The 17,285-nt window shown below is 41.1% G+C and overlaps 2 protein-coding genes across 13 annotated transcripts in view; both read right to left on the reverse strand.

Moving 5' to 3' along the window:
• Window positions 1–96: 96 nt before the first annotated feature.
• LOC147150363 (secretory carrier-associated membrane protein 2-like) lies at window positions 97–11,088 on the reverse strand. Of its 2 annotated transcripts, XR_015086304.1 has the most exons (10): window positions 10,277–11,088; window positions 9,586–9,660; window positions 9,397–9,483; window positions 6,403–6,529; window positions 6,196–6,324; window positions 2,883–3,042; window positions 2,575–2,676; window positions 2,388–2,422; window positions 2,084–2,201; window positions 1,704–1,851 (listed from the first exon to the last, which is right to left on the reverse strand). XR_015086304.1 is itself a non-coding variant. In XM_086026787.1 (9 exons), exons 1-9 carry the CDS (start codon window positions 10,331–10,333, stop codon window positions 1,717–1,719), a joined length of 990 nt encoding a protein of 329 aa, XP_085882913.1. In that variant the 5' UTR covers window positions 10,334–11,088; the 3' UTR covers window positions 97–1,716. The 2 variants fall into 2 exon arrangements, 1 of the variants encoding a protein (XP_085882913.1); XM_086026787.1 differs by lacking the exon at window positions 2,388–2,422 and having other exon boundaries at window positions 97–1,851.
• A 147-nt stretch (window positions 11,089–11,235) lies between these two features.
• The window catches only part of myo9aa (myosin IXAa), a 114,048-nt gene continuing 107,998 nt past the window's right edge, over window positions 11,236–17,285 (reverse strand). For 8 of the 11 annotated variants that reach the window (XM_086026777.1, XM_086026782.1, XM_086026783.1 and 5 more), the window contains 11 exons: window positions 17,106–17,217; window positions 16,365–16,426; window positions 15,945–16,137; window positions 15,698–15,826; window positions 15,502–15,607; window positions 15,296–15,427; window positions 15,066–15,189; window positions 14,347–14,364; window positions 13,022–13,230; window positions 12,795–12,934; window positions 11,236–12,696 (listed from right to left, as the gene is read on the reverse strand). In XM_086026777.1, the coding sequence (XP_085882903.1) occupies window positions 12,206–12,696; window positions 12,795–12,934; window positions 13,022–13,230; window positions 14,347–14,364; window positions 15,066–15,189; window positions 15,296–15,427; window positions 15,502–15,607; window positions 15,698–15,826; window positions 15,945–16,137; window positions 16,365–16,426; window positions 17,106–17,217 (1,716 nt within the window). In that variant the 3' untranslated portion in view covers window positions 11,236–12,205. The remainder of the gene's footprint in view (window positions 12,697–12,794; window positions 12,935–13,021; window positions 13,231–14,346; window positions 14,365–15,065; window positions 15,190–15,295; window positions 15,428–15,501; window positions 15,608–15,697; window positions 15,827–15,944; window positions 16,138–16,364; window positions 16,427–17,105; window positions 17,218–17,285) is intronic. The other 3 variants (XM_086026786.1, XM_086026780.1, XM_086026779.1) reach the window with 1 other exon arrangement.

Genomic DNA, 17,285 nt, shown 5'->3' on the forward strand with positions numbered 1-17,285 from the left:
GAATGGCTGGACTGTGAAAAGAAAAATATGTCCTTGACACTGAGTGAGTTAACAAGAAGGATGACGTCAATATGGACGATACAACACCGTACAACGTAACATTGAGAGATTTATTTAATCAACTGTCCCATCAGAAGCCCGAAAAGTAAATCATCAAAAATTGTTTAATATATACAACATACCTTAATACATTTAAAAAGAACAAATCATTTCTTCAGTAAGAAAAAAGAGAGAAAGAAAAGTGAGATGACCACAAACAATAAAAAAGTTCTATGGAAACAGGTAGGTTACAATACATCTGCTTAAGGCACAGACACACTACACAATCTGTTTGCATTTACAGGGCCTTAATAGAGAAGACCGAGGTTAAGTTAAAATTCTGTGAACATTTGAAAGTGGTTATTTTATCAACTCCAGCTATAGATTCGACATTTGTAAAGCCGACTTAAAAACAGAACTGGAAATAGCAGAACGTCAGGCCAAACCAGTGACACAGACACCAGACCACGGAATATACATTTGGATAAAACGGTGAACTAAATAGGGGGGACCCACACATGTAATAAGTATGTTTAAAAACCATTTACTATTAAAGACAAGCTAATAAGTGTCAGGCTGAATTGACTATCAACGTTGATTGAGTTTCACACAGGTGCGATCTGTAATACAATTAGCAGTGTCTAGAAAATGGACACAGATAGTGTTCTTTTGCTCGTTAATCAACTTTCAAACATGGTTTACATTCGCAACTCAACAGTAGAATAAATAAAAATGCCCCACACCCTTTTAGGGCTCCAAACAAGCATGGAATTCTTTACAAATCAAATTGCATAAAATACAAGCAGCTGCTTGTGGCACTACTTAATGTTAGCTTGTGAACAGTGACTTTTCTCCCTTCATTTGAGCAAGTAAGCAAAGAAACTCCTTCATGCTCTACCCTTCATTACTTATCAGAAGTACACACAAGAAAACATACAAAAGAGGGGCGCAGTAACAAGTACCGGTAACCTTCACCTAGAGATACAGTATTTGCGAGGCTGTGCATGCAGAGACTATGAAAAGATTTGACCTCAGCCATCTTTTCATTTTCACATTATCAGCTGCTAACCTGCTGTTTATCAGGGAACCATTGCTCATGGCCAAAATTAACAATTTCACATCAAGCATGCCTTTTTCACTGTTACTCTCTGCGGTATGCAGCATGTGTTGCTTCATCATTTAAAAAAAAAAAAAAAGGCACAGGGGAAAAAAAATCCAATAGTACTGACAGACTCTAAACCTCCAAACTAATTTGACTGGGCTCTCAAAAGTCGCAAACTAGCAGCACTTTGACATGATCAAACAGACAAGTGGATGTTTTTGTGGTGACATCATGAAATTTGCCCTCCCTTGTCTCCTTTCCTCCAATTCAGCTATGTTAGTTTGATAACAGCCTCATGTTGCACTACAAGTGATGGGGGTGCTCACTGTACTGTGCATTTCAAAGCATGCGCAATTCATACTCCATTCAAGACCGATGGCTTTGACTTGTACATTTTTATATACAGCATATGCCCATGCTCCCTGTATATCTCACTTGTTTAACACAAACCACAACCATGTGGCAGCATGATTGTGGTCAAGTTACTTTTTATTTTTTTGCCCAATTATTATGATACGTGCCCCAGGGATATGACTAGAGCAAGAGAAAATGGAAAAAGGGCACGGTCTAATGCTTTAGTTCCGACTAAAGGCTCCCTGAGCAGCCGTCGTAGCAGCAGATTGGAAGGTTCTGTTGGTCAGGACGCCGCTAGAGAACTCCTGTTGAGCCTTGGTGAAGCTGGCTCCTGTACGTCTGTACTTGGAGTGAACCTTGATGGATGACAGTCATAAGTCATTTCTAACTGTTTAACAACAAATTCACGATGAACCGCTATACCTTTTTGTAAAGCTGCATAAATACTGTATTGTTTAAGTGATGTCAATTGATATGCTTTATGACTCTTTGACAAAGAACCAAATGGCTCACATAAGGTAACATTTAGGTGGTCTGCTAAATGATTCATTTCTTTTGCAAAGTTGTAAAAAGCGGAGTTTGAAATACCATTTTTAGCAGCAAGACGGCCAGGACGGCGTTTACGGTGAAAAAGCCGGCCACCACCATCATGACCACGGCCACAGCCAAGTTTGTGTTGATCATGCTGATAGATGCAATCCAGCCACTGTCAACAAGACACACATCCAAACACACTATGAACAAACAGGAAGCACTGTGTAGCAGTATACAAAATGAATGACTATATCCACTAAAGCTTCACCGGTGATTAATTGGGGGGGAAAAAAAGGTCAAAGGATATACTTCAAGGGTATCCAGAGGAAATGCAAAGAGAAAAGAGCCACACACTTACAAAGTATTAGAACCCTTAAAGACGACAACAGCAATCTGTCGAAGAGACGCAAAGGAGAAGCTCAAGTCGAGGCCACAATAGCAGAAGCACACACAAGAAAACACTCCCAACGCTCCGACTCCAACCGTGTCGTGGCCACACACCCGCGCCCTCCACATGCAGATTATCCCGCAAGTGTACAACTCACCTGTTGCCCCACTTGGGGATCCCCACAGTCTGGATGATGTACACGGCCACTTGGAAGAAAAAGACAAAGAAGAAGAAAAAGAAGCTGAAGGAACTGTCAGACCTGAAAAAAAAAAAGATTGACACAAACACAAAGAAGGGATTGAGTCATCAATGGGAGTTACAGCAGTTAGCGCTCTGATACATTCACATCAATTAAATTAAGTAGTTACAGGTGATGATTAATGCCACATTCAAGGATGAAACCACAAAAATCTTGATGAACCATTTGGTCCACGCGTGCAAAGCCAGCAACGCGACACAGTGTACCTGAAGGCTCTGTACACGGGTCTGTACCAGCAGACAAAGGCGACGGGGGTGAAGAGGAGGAACCAGAGGATGGACAGACCAAAGTCGACGCCATACTGAGAGTCCACTGTGAAGTAGGCCAGGCAGGCAAGCACGTTGAGGAACAGCGTGACACTGTGGACTGCGCACACAATCAGTGGCATACATGAAAAGTCGAACACTTGAAGTGGGACACTAGGACGGTATTACAATACAGTAATAATCAAAACATTCACCAACACATTCAACTTAAATATGCAATCACTTCCCATATTATGAGACACATTTGTACAATCTAAAGAGGTCTAAAATTGATTCAATTGCATTTGATTGACAGACTCATACTGTATTGGCAGTGGAACCGCCAAAGGTCAAAGTAATCTGTCTAGTGTGACACTCTTAAAGGTCAGCCAGGTCAACCACCGTATAATAAGTTGTACTGTCACCTTGCGCAATTTCACTGGTAGAGCAGGAACTCAAGTATGAGAACACATCCTGAATGTTGTGGTTGTTTCCTCACCATTTAAGCAGTTGTACATTTACTATGGCATCTAGAGTGAATTTAACACCTTCAGTAAAATGCCAGTAATTGGAAGAGACGGAGGAAGCTTGTTTTGATGGGCAAAAGCTTTCACTTATCAGTCTAATGCACAAAACTGCCAGCAGGTGACAAACTAAACAGTAACACAGCAAAGTGAATCTATAACACATATTCTCCATACATACAGTAAACCTAAGGTGCAAAATTAAATTTAACAGTCACTAAACTAAATAAATAAGGTGGGTCAACGCAAATAGCGAATTGTACTACTCTGGAAAAGAATGCTTCCACAACAACAAACCCATCATTATTAGGGGTGTAATGGTACACGTGGGTGTACTAATACGTTTCGGTATGGCATGTTCGGTTCGGTCCACTTGCGTTTGGTTCGGTCCACTTATTATCGCGAGCTTATGCACGGACGCTGACTGTTGCATGCGGGAGACGAGAGTGGCGGTGCAACAGTGAGAGCCAGTAAAGAGCCAGAGCTCGAAGGTCCCCGCGTACACTGCGGTCTCCTGTTTGGAAACATTCTGGCTTTCCTGTTCCCCATCGCTGATTCCCCATCAACATGCACGGCATCATCCGACTGTGAATGTTTCTTAGACAAGGAAACAAGCAGTCTTTTTAGCCCAAAACGTCAAACTTAAATGGCGAGATCTATCATATAGTAGCATCTTTCAGAAACACGCCGTCAGGCGTAGTTTAATTATCACGTTTTTATTAATCCAAGTACAACTGCTGGCGTTCTTCTGTTTCACAAAGCAGGTTGAACAAACTTGAGTCTAATCCTGAAGCCTGAATTGATCTACTCTGAGATAGGAAACTCAGTTTCCAGTTCCAGAACAGCTGATTTGAATCAGTTTACTCAACTCTGATTATATTCACCTGGAGTTAAGCCCGTGCACCACAACTATGAAAAGACAGCGTCAATGGAGCCCCGATTCGACGAGTCACCATAGCAACGGGGAAGAGGCGTGTGAAAACATTGCTGCTCCGTTCAATGCGCAAGAAAAAAGTGGTGTGTTGAATTTACTCACTTTTATTTTGTCAAGTGGTTGCACGAAATAAAATCATCTAGATCCAGATACATTTTTTTGTAGCTGTATTGTCTACTTAAAAAATGTATCTGGATTCAGATGATCATATTTCGTACATTGAAGACACCCTTGCTTAGTCCGTCCCTTTTTGAAAACTTGTCATCCCCCGTCCTTAGTCCCAAAAATGGGCATCCGTCCGGGACGGAGGGCCAGACCGTTCCGTCCCCGGGACGGAATGCCCAACTCTTGAGTAGATGCATTAGGGGAGAAACCAAAACTTTTTGTTTCACTTGTGACTATGCACGCGATGCATTCAGGGACCGCCTACAAAACAGGACAGATCTCAAAAACACTATTAATGAATTTAACCACCAAAAATGGTCCTGCTGTACCACACCAAAAAAGGGTGAGACCAAATCTGCGTTGGTGTGACCAACTTGTGCTACCAGTGCTACCATTGAAAAAGTTAGTTTCGAGCCAAGGAGGAGTAAATTAGGAAAATGCACTGTGCTAAAGAAAACTAAAATAAACACTTGTATTGGTTTATTTAACCTTAATCCAAAACATTTCGATATGCTCCACTATTCTGCATAATTTGATCTACACAATCTAAATGTGATATGCACCTGAAAAAACAAACAACAAATTTAATATTAGTAGGAAGGTATTTTTTTTAAGCACTGTAAATTAGTATAATGTAAATTAATTAGGTAGGTTATGTGTTTTATTTTGTGTTGCTGTTGAGAGCTTGCGGCAAATATGTCATGTTGCGTTACTTTGAGTGATGCTATGTCCGAGTTCATAAACGTAACACTGTGTGTTGACGCCAACCACGGGCATACAAACACTGTGTTTTGGTTGTTAATAAACGCGAGCTCGCTGAGTGTCCGTAATCCATAGTATACGCAACGATACGTTATGTTAGCATTTCAAAACAGGACATCACGTTACATCAAACACACATGGTAGCCTACAGTCTATGTGCTAATGCTCATTACTAGCAGGCTTCAAGACACGACTGTCCTACAAAAGAAATGAAAACAGGCATCAGCCACAACGTGCTTCATTTTTAGATACTTGTCTCTCATCACCGTGCTGCCAATGAAAGGGAGGTTGGCATCCTATTAAGTATTTTTGGTGAAATGCACGTGAACATTTGGACTCTGTTGCCAACACAGGCATGACACTGCATTACCCACAATGCTTCTGTTTACATCACGGATGACCCCGTATTACTACTACTGCGCATATGCATCACAGCCAATTGGACAATTAGGCAGGTTCGACAGAAAAATCAAAGCACCAATAAAGCATTCGTCGACTATTAAATTTATTGTCGAAGATTTTGCTTGTCGACCTCGTCATGACTAGTCGACTAATCTTGGCAACCCAAGTGGGTGGTGAGTCTCAGGTGTAAATATCAGACTCTTATATCTCTCATACTGCCAAGGAAGGTGGCAAAGTCGCGAATCAACTTCAACCCCCAAATCTTGCATCAGTTCCTTATACACATAAACAATACATTCACAGAGGGCAGTGAGCAGGCAAAACGCCGGTTTAGATGGCCTGTATGAAAGAAGCCTGTGAGTGACGACCAGACATGATATTGTGAGTCAAGACCAATGCCAGCTACAATTCAATAAAAGGACAGCGGATGTGCTCTGCAGTACTGATTGATCTGAATCCATTATGTGGTGCGATCCAGGATACTTACACATCCACAGGTAGTACATTCTTTTGCAGATCCGGCGGTATTCCTCTGGGATGTCTGCCTCAAAGTCTTGGTAAAAGCATGGTTTCACGGGAAAGAACTTGGGCAGGGGAGGCCAGTTGTTCTGAGTGACTGCATGGTCAAAATAACAAATTGTGTTACCTCGAACAGTTGAACAACGTACCCATTTAAAGGAGTGCCGTGACTTACCGCCCGTGTTCTGGGTTGTCCTGTTCTGAAGTTCCTGCTCCTTTCTGTCCAACTCTGCTGCTTTCCTCTCCAACTCTTCTTGCTGCTTGATCAGATTAGCTTGACCTGCAGCTGCCGCAGCAGATGCCTGTTATGAAACAGAGGGGTTGCTGGGCTATAGGGCGGAACGATTTTAGGAAAAAATTGTATTGCAATTTTTCTGACATTTACAACATACATTTACAAATATGACATCATACCATCAAATACATTAAAACTATTACTTTAATAATGTAAATGCACTAAAGAGGTATTGTGAGGGAGGCCATCCTTTTCAAGGTTTTTATGTGTCAAAGTATATAAATAGAAAATACATTTTTTTTTTTTTTTACCAAAAAAATGTTTTAAACTTTGTACTAATGTTCATGTTCCTTGTACAGAAGTGTAAGATGTAAATAGTTTTCCATATTTTTGCGAGGCACTTAACTGCTTCAAACAGAGACTGAGGGCTTAGCAATATGGCCTGAAATTCATATCATCATTCATTGATTGAATATTTTGGTCCTAACAGTAATGGTGAGTGTAAAAGCGTAAAAATCATAATGGGAATATTTCTGATTGGGTTATTTAAAGGTGAAAAGCAATGTTGTTTTGATACCGTATCTCCAAGTATGCTGATTAAAACCGCATTAAAATGCTGGTTTCTGTATCAGCGAGTACAAACGAAGCGCAGATACTGCTTATCAATACTGGTATCATTCTTTGAATGCAGAGCGCATATTTGAGAGCCGCACGCAGAGGGAAAATAAGAAGAGAAGCCTCATCCAAACGCACATTCATGTGAATATGGAGCCCGTGTCTCGCTCTCATCAGCACAAAGAGCTATGGAAATAGGCTGTTTATTCAACACATGTATTCTGTGTGTACATATTACTACAGAGACTTCACAAGTGATGATTTAAATATGAATAATTGAACATCCAAGTGAGTATGCAATTTTTTAGAATGACAAGAAAAATTGCTGCGCTTATATTTTAATTTTTCAAACGGCGATGTATCGGTACAGTATCGGCATAAGCAATACCGCACAGCCAGGTACCGGAATTGGTATCGGGGCCAAAAAGTGGCATCGGATCAACACGAGTGAAAAGGTAAATATTTCCAGTTAAAAAGGGTTAGAAAGTATTATATTCAATTTCCTCTATGCTTCTTTTCATTCAAAATTTGCATTTCCATGTAAATATAAGCAATGCTACACAGCAAGGTACCGGAATTGGTGTCGGGGCCAAAAAGTGGGTTCGGAACAACACTTTCACAGTGAGTGAAAAGGTAAATATTTTCTGCTAAAAAGGGTCAGAAAGTATTATATTCAATTTCCTCTATGCCTCTTTCCACTCAAAATTTGCATTTCCATGTAAATATGCTAATAGCCGTCAGCTTATTTTATGTCTAGATAAGTAGTAATTGTAATGCACATTTTTTCTTCATAGCTGCTGGCTGTCCGGAGGAAATGCGTTTCTAGCCAAACTTCTGTGAAAAGTACACCTGAGCACTTATTTGAGGTCTTTCCCAACTTTGCAATTAGCATGCTTAGCGACTCGCCTCCTTGGTGAAAGCGCTACTTTTTAGTAGGGTAGTTTATTTGTCATCACGGAGGAAAGGATCAGCATCACGCAGCTCCTTGCTGCTGCTACGCATGGACTTAAGATATAAATAAAGTCCTTGCGGTAGCTTAGCGGCTAGCACTGCAAAGCAGCCGTGAGAGACATGACTTTCGGAGTATGGGTGACAGCGGGAGCAGGACTTGGATGCAACGTTTTTTGTTTTTTTTTTTCCTTTTACGCCAGTACCATGGTGCTGATTGATGAGCGTGGGGGATAACAGCCCTTTGGAAAAAACGCAGGTTGGACGATCTTGAGTTCGCATTGTCTGAGATTGCAATTTCGGTCTCAAAACAATAAATCTACTGGGCTAATACTGCCAGACAGACATTTCCTTCAAGTAGCCTTGCAATGAAAGCTAAGAGTCTTCATTAGTGCTCCAAGACCATATATTAGGTCAGTGTGTTTCAAACACGGCACATTGTCAGGTGTGCCGTGTGAAATCATCCAATTAGTGTGCCTGTGCGGTAGTTACTACATTGTAGTACTCTTCCATACCAGTAGGTAGCAGTAGGAGCACGTAGCTAATTGTCTTTGTTTAGAGACAAGCAAATTAGTGACGCATGTTTATCCAAACAGGCCCATGTTTCAGACTGTCAATATAAAACATTATTAAATACTTTTTTCTTTGTATTTAATTCCTATTCAAGACGTTATAATATAATGTCATTCTTCAATGTTAAAAAATGCTTATATAAACAATATAACATGTCAAAATAGTTTCTTTTTCGTAATTTCAGCACATGGTGTGCCGTGGGATTTTTTTCAATAAAACAAATGTGCCTTGACTCAAATAAGTTTGAAAAACACTATTAGGTATTTAAGAAAGTCAATAGTAATTGTTTTCATTTACTGTGCGCATATAACAAAATGAGGCAATAGATGGTGGACTCGTGGTCAGCATGTCAGCCACACAATCGAGCCATTCTACTGGAGGTTGGAATCTCAGCTCGAGCCATTCCGTGTGGAGTGTGCATGTTTTTTCCCCGATGTGTTTTTTCTCTTGGCACTCCAGCTTCATTACACACTCCAAAATATGAATGTTAGGTTAAGTGACAGCTCTAAATTGTCCATAGATGTGAATGTTTGTTTGTTTGTTCGTATGTGACCTGTCACTCACTGACAACACGTCCAGGGTGTAAGGTGCCTCTCACCCATGTCTGTGATCAGCTTGAGCGCATGATCCTAATGAGGACAAGTGCTCTAAAACATCTGTTTCCAGTTAGATGGCTAATGTAAAACAACGATGTGACAAACTCAGCTTCAGATTTGACATTGAAAGCCACAGCACACTAAGCCCCAAGTGTTACACATCTGCTTATTTCATATCCATAAGATTGCCTGTGTGTCTCACTTGTGAACTCTGCTCCACAGAGGTTTGCAGTATGGCGGGTTGCGATGAAACAGCTGAGATGGGGATGGTCGTGTCACTGCGATCCTTCTGTATAACATAATGGGATGTCGTTTTTCCCCCCACAATGTGTGTGATAAAGAATTAAAGGTTGGAATAAGTGCGATACACTTCAAAAGACAAGTGGCTCACCAATTCAGTGGAGAATGGGTTGTATTCCCGAATACCATCAACGGCTCCTCGGGTGGCCCGAGTGACTGAAGCATCCTAGAAAATAAGTCATTTGGAGCAATACTACAGGTTGAGTTCAGGAAGAACATGGGGAGGGCACATTTTCGAGACGGTGTATTAACTATTAAGCGACTCGTGGCCCTGGAGCCTTCAAGTCTTTGTTAAAACGTCTCGAGGTTAAACAAACACCTTTCCTAAGCAAATATGGACCACTTACGAGAACGTACACCGCTCAAAATTAAAACATTACAGACAAGCGAGAACGAGCAGAAACACGTAAAGGTCCACAAGCCCGGAAAATGCAACAATGCTCCTCACACAATTGACGAGTTAATTCGGATTTTTAAAAAATGGTTTATAAATGGCGTTGTAGTCAAACAATTGGCTTAATGCCAGCAACAGGCACCTGTTGCGACTCTTACCTGTTCAGGTCAAGTCAAGAGTCACTTTAAGCTTATTTCTAGTCTTTCCTTTATAAAAAGCATATATTTGGAAAAACATTGCATATTTATATTTACTTAAAAGTGACGCTTGTTCCGGTAGTTAATGTTGAGGCCAAACCCAACAACCGACCAAACAGGTTTCTTTAGTGTATATCCAAATGCCCAAAATAAGGACAAACGTCGTTTCCCCCCCGAAAACAAAGTCTCACTTGGAAGGGGTTTATGTCCACAGGGTCCGCGAATGGGTTGCTGTCAAATCCCGACATTGTCGCGTTGGGTTTTTCTTCTCGATAGGCAGGCACCTTGTTTCACCCTGGTTGGCTGCAGCTGCTCCTGATGGCGCCGCGGCGGCGTGCTGCGCATGCGTCTCTCCACAGGTAGGCGCGTCACAGCACAATGGATGCGTCACTTTTCATCGATTTTACACCAGCCGGGATTAGAGGTTATCTCTTGGAGGCACCCATGTTTTAACGCAACGCACCCATAGTTTGCATTTATCACATACCTACACTGCTCCACACTAAGTTAGTGTTCGGATCTTAAGAGAAAATAAAAGTCCGAGTACATCTTGGTGCAACCACGTAATAAACCAGCATGGCTTTGATGATGTAGCAAAACCTTTAATAAAATTGTCACTTTTTTCTTGTTTTTTTAAAAAAAGGAATTCAAAATTCACAGAATTATTAACCCCACCCCCTTGTGTTGCCTTAGTGCTCCAATAACTACAAGTACTAAACGCACTATTTAATAAAAAAAAAAAAAAGTCTTATATCCACACTCTGATCACCTCAACAAGACAAATCACATTTTTTAACATTACATTTTTCATTACTATTAGACCTGACAACGTCTCTGCCAGAAATGAAACGTGCTTTGATAAATTAAAAGTCAAATCACAGCAGAGATAAATCATCAGGTTTTAAACATTTTACAAAACACTCATCTTTCAGCACCTGATTAAAAAAAATAAATCCAAGGTTAAGAATTATATCGTGTTTTGTACAAAAAGTACGTTATATGGATGGCACATTAAGTTGTTCTTCAACCTTTTAGGCTATTACAATCATTAACCTTAGAAACCACAAAGACCTTGATCTTTTCCCATGTAACACTTTCTTGAGATCAAGTGCCACTTCTAGGCTACGGATGACAGAAAACAGGAAGCAAGAAAGACAAAATGTTGGTTTTATGTAATTTTTTGGTTGCTATTGAGCAAACAGTCGGGGAGGGTTTGATACTAGGGTGTTATGATAGATGGCATTTTTTGTTCACTACACGGTACATATGGACTGTAGTTTACAGTTGCTTTATGGCTGTTAAATAGTTAAATGCAAGTATTCTATACATATCAGACATTGTTCGCAGCATATAGGTCCCCTCGGCAGGAATTACACACCAGCTATCTTGGTCCCTTTGATGGTGGTATGTCCCTTGTGTGGAAAAGTAGCATGTACAAGTTAAGTATAGTCTCTCATGAGCGCTTGGCACATGGACACAAACTCATAGCCCCCATTGCCCAAATTTGTAAGTTCTGACCAAAATAGCTAAAAAAAAAAAAAAAAAAGAGAGAAGATAAATATTTGACTTCAACTACCCAGCATAAGCTGGTGTTCCGGCTTTGTACAGTATTTATATCTGTATAGGCTAATAAGAATTTGTGTAACATTAAAATTCATTAAATATATGGGGAAAATATATTTTGTAATCAAGCAACCACTGTATACATTGATTGTAATGAACTGTAAACTCATAGAGCAGCTAATAATTGTCAGAGTCTGGTTCAATGCAACATCAGCTATCCCTGATGTCATGTTTTCGTTTTGTAGGAAAATGCTTCAGCTTTCCAGCCTTGGAATATTCACTGATGCTGTGGTCTCGGACATTTTCAAACATTCCCTTTGCTCTGTCCTCCAGACCAGCGTGTCTCCTCCTGGTGCCAAGTGTGGAGCTGCCAAGGCACTGTTGTGAGAGCTTGGGTGGCTGCTTTGGCCACTGAAGTGGAGCTCCATCCGCTGACCATCTTGTACCTCTACATTGGCCCCCCAAATGGTGGTGGAAACACTATACACGGCACTTGGGTACAATTCTTTGACAGGTTTTAAAGGCTAAGTAAGCGTGCTTCCAAGGCGTGTCATCATTCATACCATGAATTCATTATTGCCATACAACACCAGCTGCTGCTGTATGTCTGGTGGCTCCCTGCTGTGACCACTGCTTTCTCTGGTATGCCTCTGGGATACATGTTTGCCCCCCCCAAGTTTCTGTTTGCCTTTCTCTGGATTGAAGGTGCCGCGGCTGGTAAACTGTGGTGTTTCATCAAACACGCTCTCCAGCTCTGCCGTAGGACTGCAGTTGAAACTGTCACTGCGGGAAGCGTGAGGTGCAGTCTGGGCCTGTGACGCACCGGAGCTCGAAGAGGGAGACTTACAAGTGGAGTGGAACCGAAAGCCACGGCTGCTAGAGATGGGGGAAGGCGACGGCTGGAAGTGTGCTGAGGAGGAGTAAGGGGAAACACTAGAGGAAGAATCCACTGAATCTAGGGAGTCGGGTTGCCGTCTCAGAGTGCGACGTCGCGGGCTCTTTCCATCAGACCTCCGTGACCAAGGGGAAGTCAAAAATGGACCACTCTCTGAAACATATGGACAATTAAGTTATCATCTTTTTATGACACACGAGGGCTATGTTGAGCAGGATGGATATATTTACAGTTTATATATAGTGACATACCAGAAAAGTCTGTAATGACTTCAGACTCCACATGCAGGTTTTCAGAGCTGTCAGCTGTACCGATCGAGGCCTCTGACTCCAGAGTCTCATCATCTGATGCTCGCGGCTCCAAAGTCAGCATCTCGAAAGTCAGATCCTCTCTACAAGAGCAAGCGCATTCACATTAGCATGTGAGCTGAGCACGCATCATTAGGTACTCGCCAATTATGTGCAGTGACAGCATTTACTTCTCTTTTTGCAGGTTCTCAATTTGCTCCGTCAGCACTCTCTCCTCCTGCTCCATTGCGGCTTGCTGATGCTCGGAGATTCCGACCAAAGACTCGTCTCCCTCGTCTCCCTCGCTCTCCTCTTTTACGGCGTCTGTCAAAGACTGAAGTCGCGGGCTCACGGGAGGTGAAGGCGAGTGGAAGCTTAGACGCCTAAAGTGACCTTTTCCCTGGAAAACAAATCGGTGGGATGAGAGCAGGGTTCATGTGATGTGGGCAGCCAGTGGGAGTCTCCAGGTAGCACATCTTAGCTCCAATACAGAGAGTAAATTCAACAGTCTGTGGTGGTCTTTTTTTTACATTAGGTCAAACCTATAGTGTTGTCTTTCAGGTAAAATTTACAGGTGCATGTCAATAAATTCGGATATCACAGAAAAGTTCATTTTATTTCAGAAGTTCATAATTAAAGTCAAACTCGTACTTCACTCCTATGGATCATTATGTAGATTTAATTCATGCAGCCATTTCCTACCTACTGTAATAAAAATGATTGAGTGTTTCTTATTAAATGTTATATTATTGTCTTGATCTGGTGAATTTGGGGTTTTTGCTTCCCTTTTTTATTTACTGGAACTAATGTATAGTAAAATATGTTTTCCAGGTTACTCTCACTTACTGACAAGCATATGTACTGACGTGCTTATGTATTATTCGTGCTGATGGCACATAAATGCACATACTTTACACTCAATGTTATATTCTGATAACATTTGCAGCATTTCACTCTTGCCAATAAGTGTCCAAATCCGTGCTACACATCACAGTTTAGACTCTAAACCACCTAAAATTGTCCAAAGTTGTGAAGTCTATATTAACCAAGCAGCAAAAAATTAAAAAAAGGTCTAAAAGCCTGACAGATCGACAGTGACATTTTTGTATTGTTATTTTATCATCATCATCATCATCATTATTATTATTTAAAGGACATCAGACTCGATCATCACTTTGGACTACTCTTATTCCTTTTTAAATAATCTTGTATAATGTGCTCTACCCCAGTAATTTCTTCAGTGGTAATAGCATACGTTTGCTAAATTTGTGGAGAAACCCACAAAGCTCGTGTTATAATTTGAAACCTGAATGGAAGGCTGTCGTCACACTAATTGCAGATCTTTTTCATGCATTAAAAGTTGTTGCGAACCACATAATGAGGTAGCGCTGTCACAGGCACCCCAACCCCTTGGATGGAAACCATTGGAAATGTAGCCGAGCACAAAAACAACACCCACAAACCACAGGACAGTTGAGGACACAACAGATACACCACCGATCAACATATACTTTACCTTTTTAGGTGCATTTGACTGTGAAATAGACATAAAAATGAAATGAGGAAATTAGAACGATTTTTCCTGACACGCATTCAAAGGTCGGTTCAAGGCAGATAGTTTGTTTTAATAATTCTTATAATCATAATATATAAGATAGAAATTGTAAACAGCTATCACCTAAGAAAAAACAAAGCAAATCACATACTTTTGGTTTAAAGTATTCTAATTGATTTGATAAAGTTGGCATACTTTTGCATTACTGTCATATTTTATGCAGCTTTTAAAGATTTATTAAGTCATAACGTTCGACAAGAGGGCCCGGCTCACTATCTCGTTCTAGTTCATTCGAAATTTTTAATGAGCATGCCTACGGACCTCGGTTTGTGAACGAGGGCACAGTCATGCAGGAATAAAAAAGGGGCCTTCCCCAAACTTTTCGCAAGTTTGAAACACGGAGTTCACATTCACTTGTATCGTGTTACTTTAGCACTTCTGAGATAATTTTTGGGATATAGAGTGTATTGTGAATCAAATTTATTATTAGAATTACTATTACAATATTGCAACTTGCACTACCGTATTGCACTGAATACAAGAGCTCTAAGTAAGGGTGACTGTTCAAAGTAAAGGCCATGATCGGGAGGATTTGAAAATGATGAAACAGCACCGAGCAGAAGTAACGTAGGGGTTGCTAAGCCTTTTCCAAAAGAATAACATTCAGAGTGTGATCATACCATTGATCTTCGGATGAAAGTCAGTCTGCATTTGGCCTTATTTTCAGCAAACTCCAAGGTAGTGATGTCCTTCAGTCGCACTTTGTACTTGGTCATCTGTTCACAAATGACAAGTTCCACACACCTATGGAGGGACAAAAATACACCTCAGTGGGACTACTAAGCTTAGTTGACCACAAAAATAGTGCATGATATTTTGGTCTTGTATTTTCCAGGTCAAGGTTGCTTACGCTGTGGTCTTGCTGATGTCCTGGACGCTCTGAAGTGGATCAATAGTGTCTGGACAGCGCAGGATACAGGGAGCAAAAACTATGGCCAAGGCATTGGCTGACATACGATTTGTCTCCTCTTGCAAAGCAATCCTGACAGAACGAATACAGTGTCTGAATACTCCATCAGAAATGTATTTCAAAATGTTCTAATCATCTGCATTTACCTGACAAGATGAAATATGAGCCGTTCCAGTGTGTTCAGGTAGGTTCTGCTTAGCTGGTCAACAACCGAATACACCCCTCTTATCATTTCTTTCCTATCCTGCAAACCTGAGAAAGGACAACCATTTTTATTTTTAGGCACTCAAAAATGTGCAGTGGAAGACATTTGAACACAATACATGCTGATGACTGACTCACCCATAGCACGTATAAACTCCTCATATAGCTCAAACGTCATCAGAGGACTCGGAAGGTCTCGCAACCACTGCTTGAACACGCTAGCAATGACATGGATGTTGTAGTCATCCAGATTCATGCTTTCCACATCTGTGGCAACACGGAGACAGAACAGAAAAGCAAAACAAAGTTCAACGTGAATAAGCAGCCATCTTCAAATCTTTGGTGTCAATACCCATTTTTAAGCAACTGTCACGAAAAAAGTTACCTGTGTCAAGTCCCTGCTTCAGTTCTCTGATTTTATTGGTGGAGCCCGATTTTCGATAGATTCCCTCAGTGTAGAGGCCATGCATCTCAATGTAGTTGATAAGCTTCTCCACCACAAGGGGCACCGTTCGCTCATCATTTGTCAGGCGTGACACTTCGACACCAAATTGTCTCGGGGAAAGCTCGGGGTCAAACTGCTCAAAGGGACAAAAATATTGCTCAAAAATGTACATGTACACATGCAGACACACCAATAACATTCAAACAAGGCACACAGCTAGCTTGCTAATACTGTAGTCAAAAGGCATTGGCTTGAAGAAGGGATCTCTATCATAAAACTGGCCAGTATTAATGCATAAATAACTACATAGGGCTACAATAACACAATTCAAGTCATTGGACTGGGATGTGGCTGACTAACCTTCTTACTGCATTTGCTGGTCGTCTTTTGGCAGCACTTTCTGTGGCAGGCGTAACGGCACACTGGGTAAACACAGCCAGAAAAATCAAACGCATTATTGGCATTATCCACAGAAAGGCAGTGCCTCCTCATCTTTCAAAAAGTCCAGTCAAAAGACAAAAACAATTCGATGAGAACGGCAGAGCAGCATCGACGTGCATGAGGAGAATATACTGAGGGAAGAAAGGACAACTTGTGAGGAGAAATGTCGAGTCACACAGAGCCACAGACCCCATGAGTCCAGTTGAAGACAATCCAATTAGGACACAGCAGGGAGAGAGGACGGACGGGATGGGACTTTCAAAGGCCACACTCAAGCAGACACTGTACAGTATATGTGCGTTTGATGGTGCAGTCAGGTGAGATCATGAGAAAGTCTTTATGAAGCAGAGAAGCAATATCTATTAAGTGTTATTTTAGGTCATACGCAATCTATTGTGTGCTTTTATCACATGATCTGTTAAACCGCAATCATGTTAGCGGTTCTAAGTGTTTTAGGGCAAGAAGTGGACTTTCCTTCTGGCAATGTTGTTTTCCGTTAAAATTACAAACATACATAACTAATAGAACTGCTAACAAGCAAGATCAAATGTATGGTCCCTTTTTTATTTTCAGAAATTACCAAATTATGAAATAGTATTACAACTCTTTTCACAAATGATTCATTTAAAAATCCACGATGTAGTCCGCAAGCATACTCACGTTTGCAAACACAGGCACGGTCCATCATCCAGATGAGCGATGAGCAGTACTCACAGTACGTGGGGATGCTATATTGGGTGGACTTGAAGATGTGGCCATTATGCTCCTCCACCTGTAAATGGGAGTGGAACACATAAGGTTTAACTGCACCGTACGGTATATGAAAACGCCGTTTTGGCC

The sequence above is a fragment of the Filicampus tigris genome, chromosome 3, assembly GCF_054856515.1.
Source record: "Filicampus tigris isolate MCC_2025a chromosome 3, RoL_Ftig_1.0, whole genome shotgun sequence".
Lineage (NCBI taxonomy): Eukaryota > Metazoa > Chordata > Actinopteri > Syngnathiformes > Syngnathidae > Filicampus > Filicampus tigris.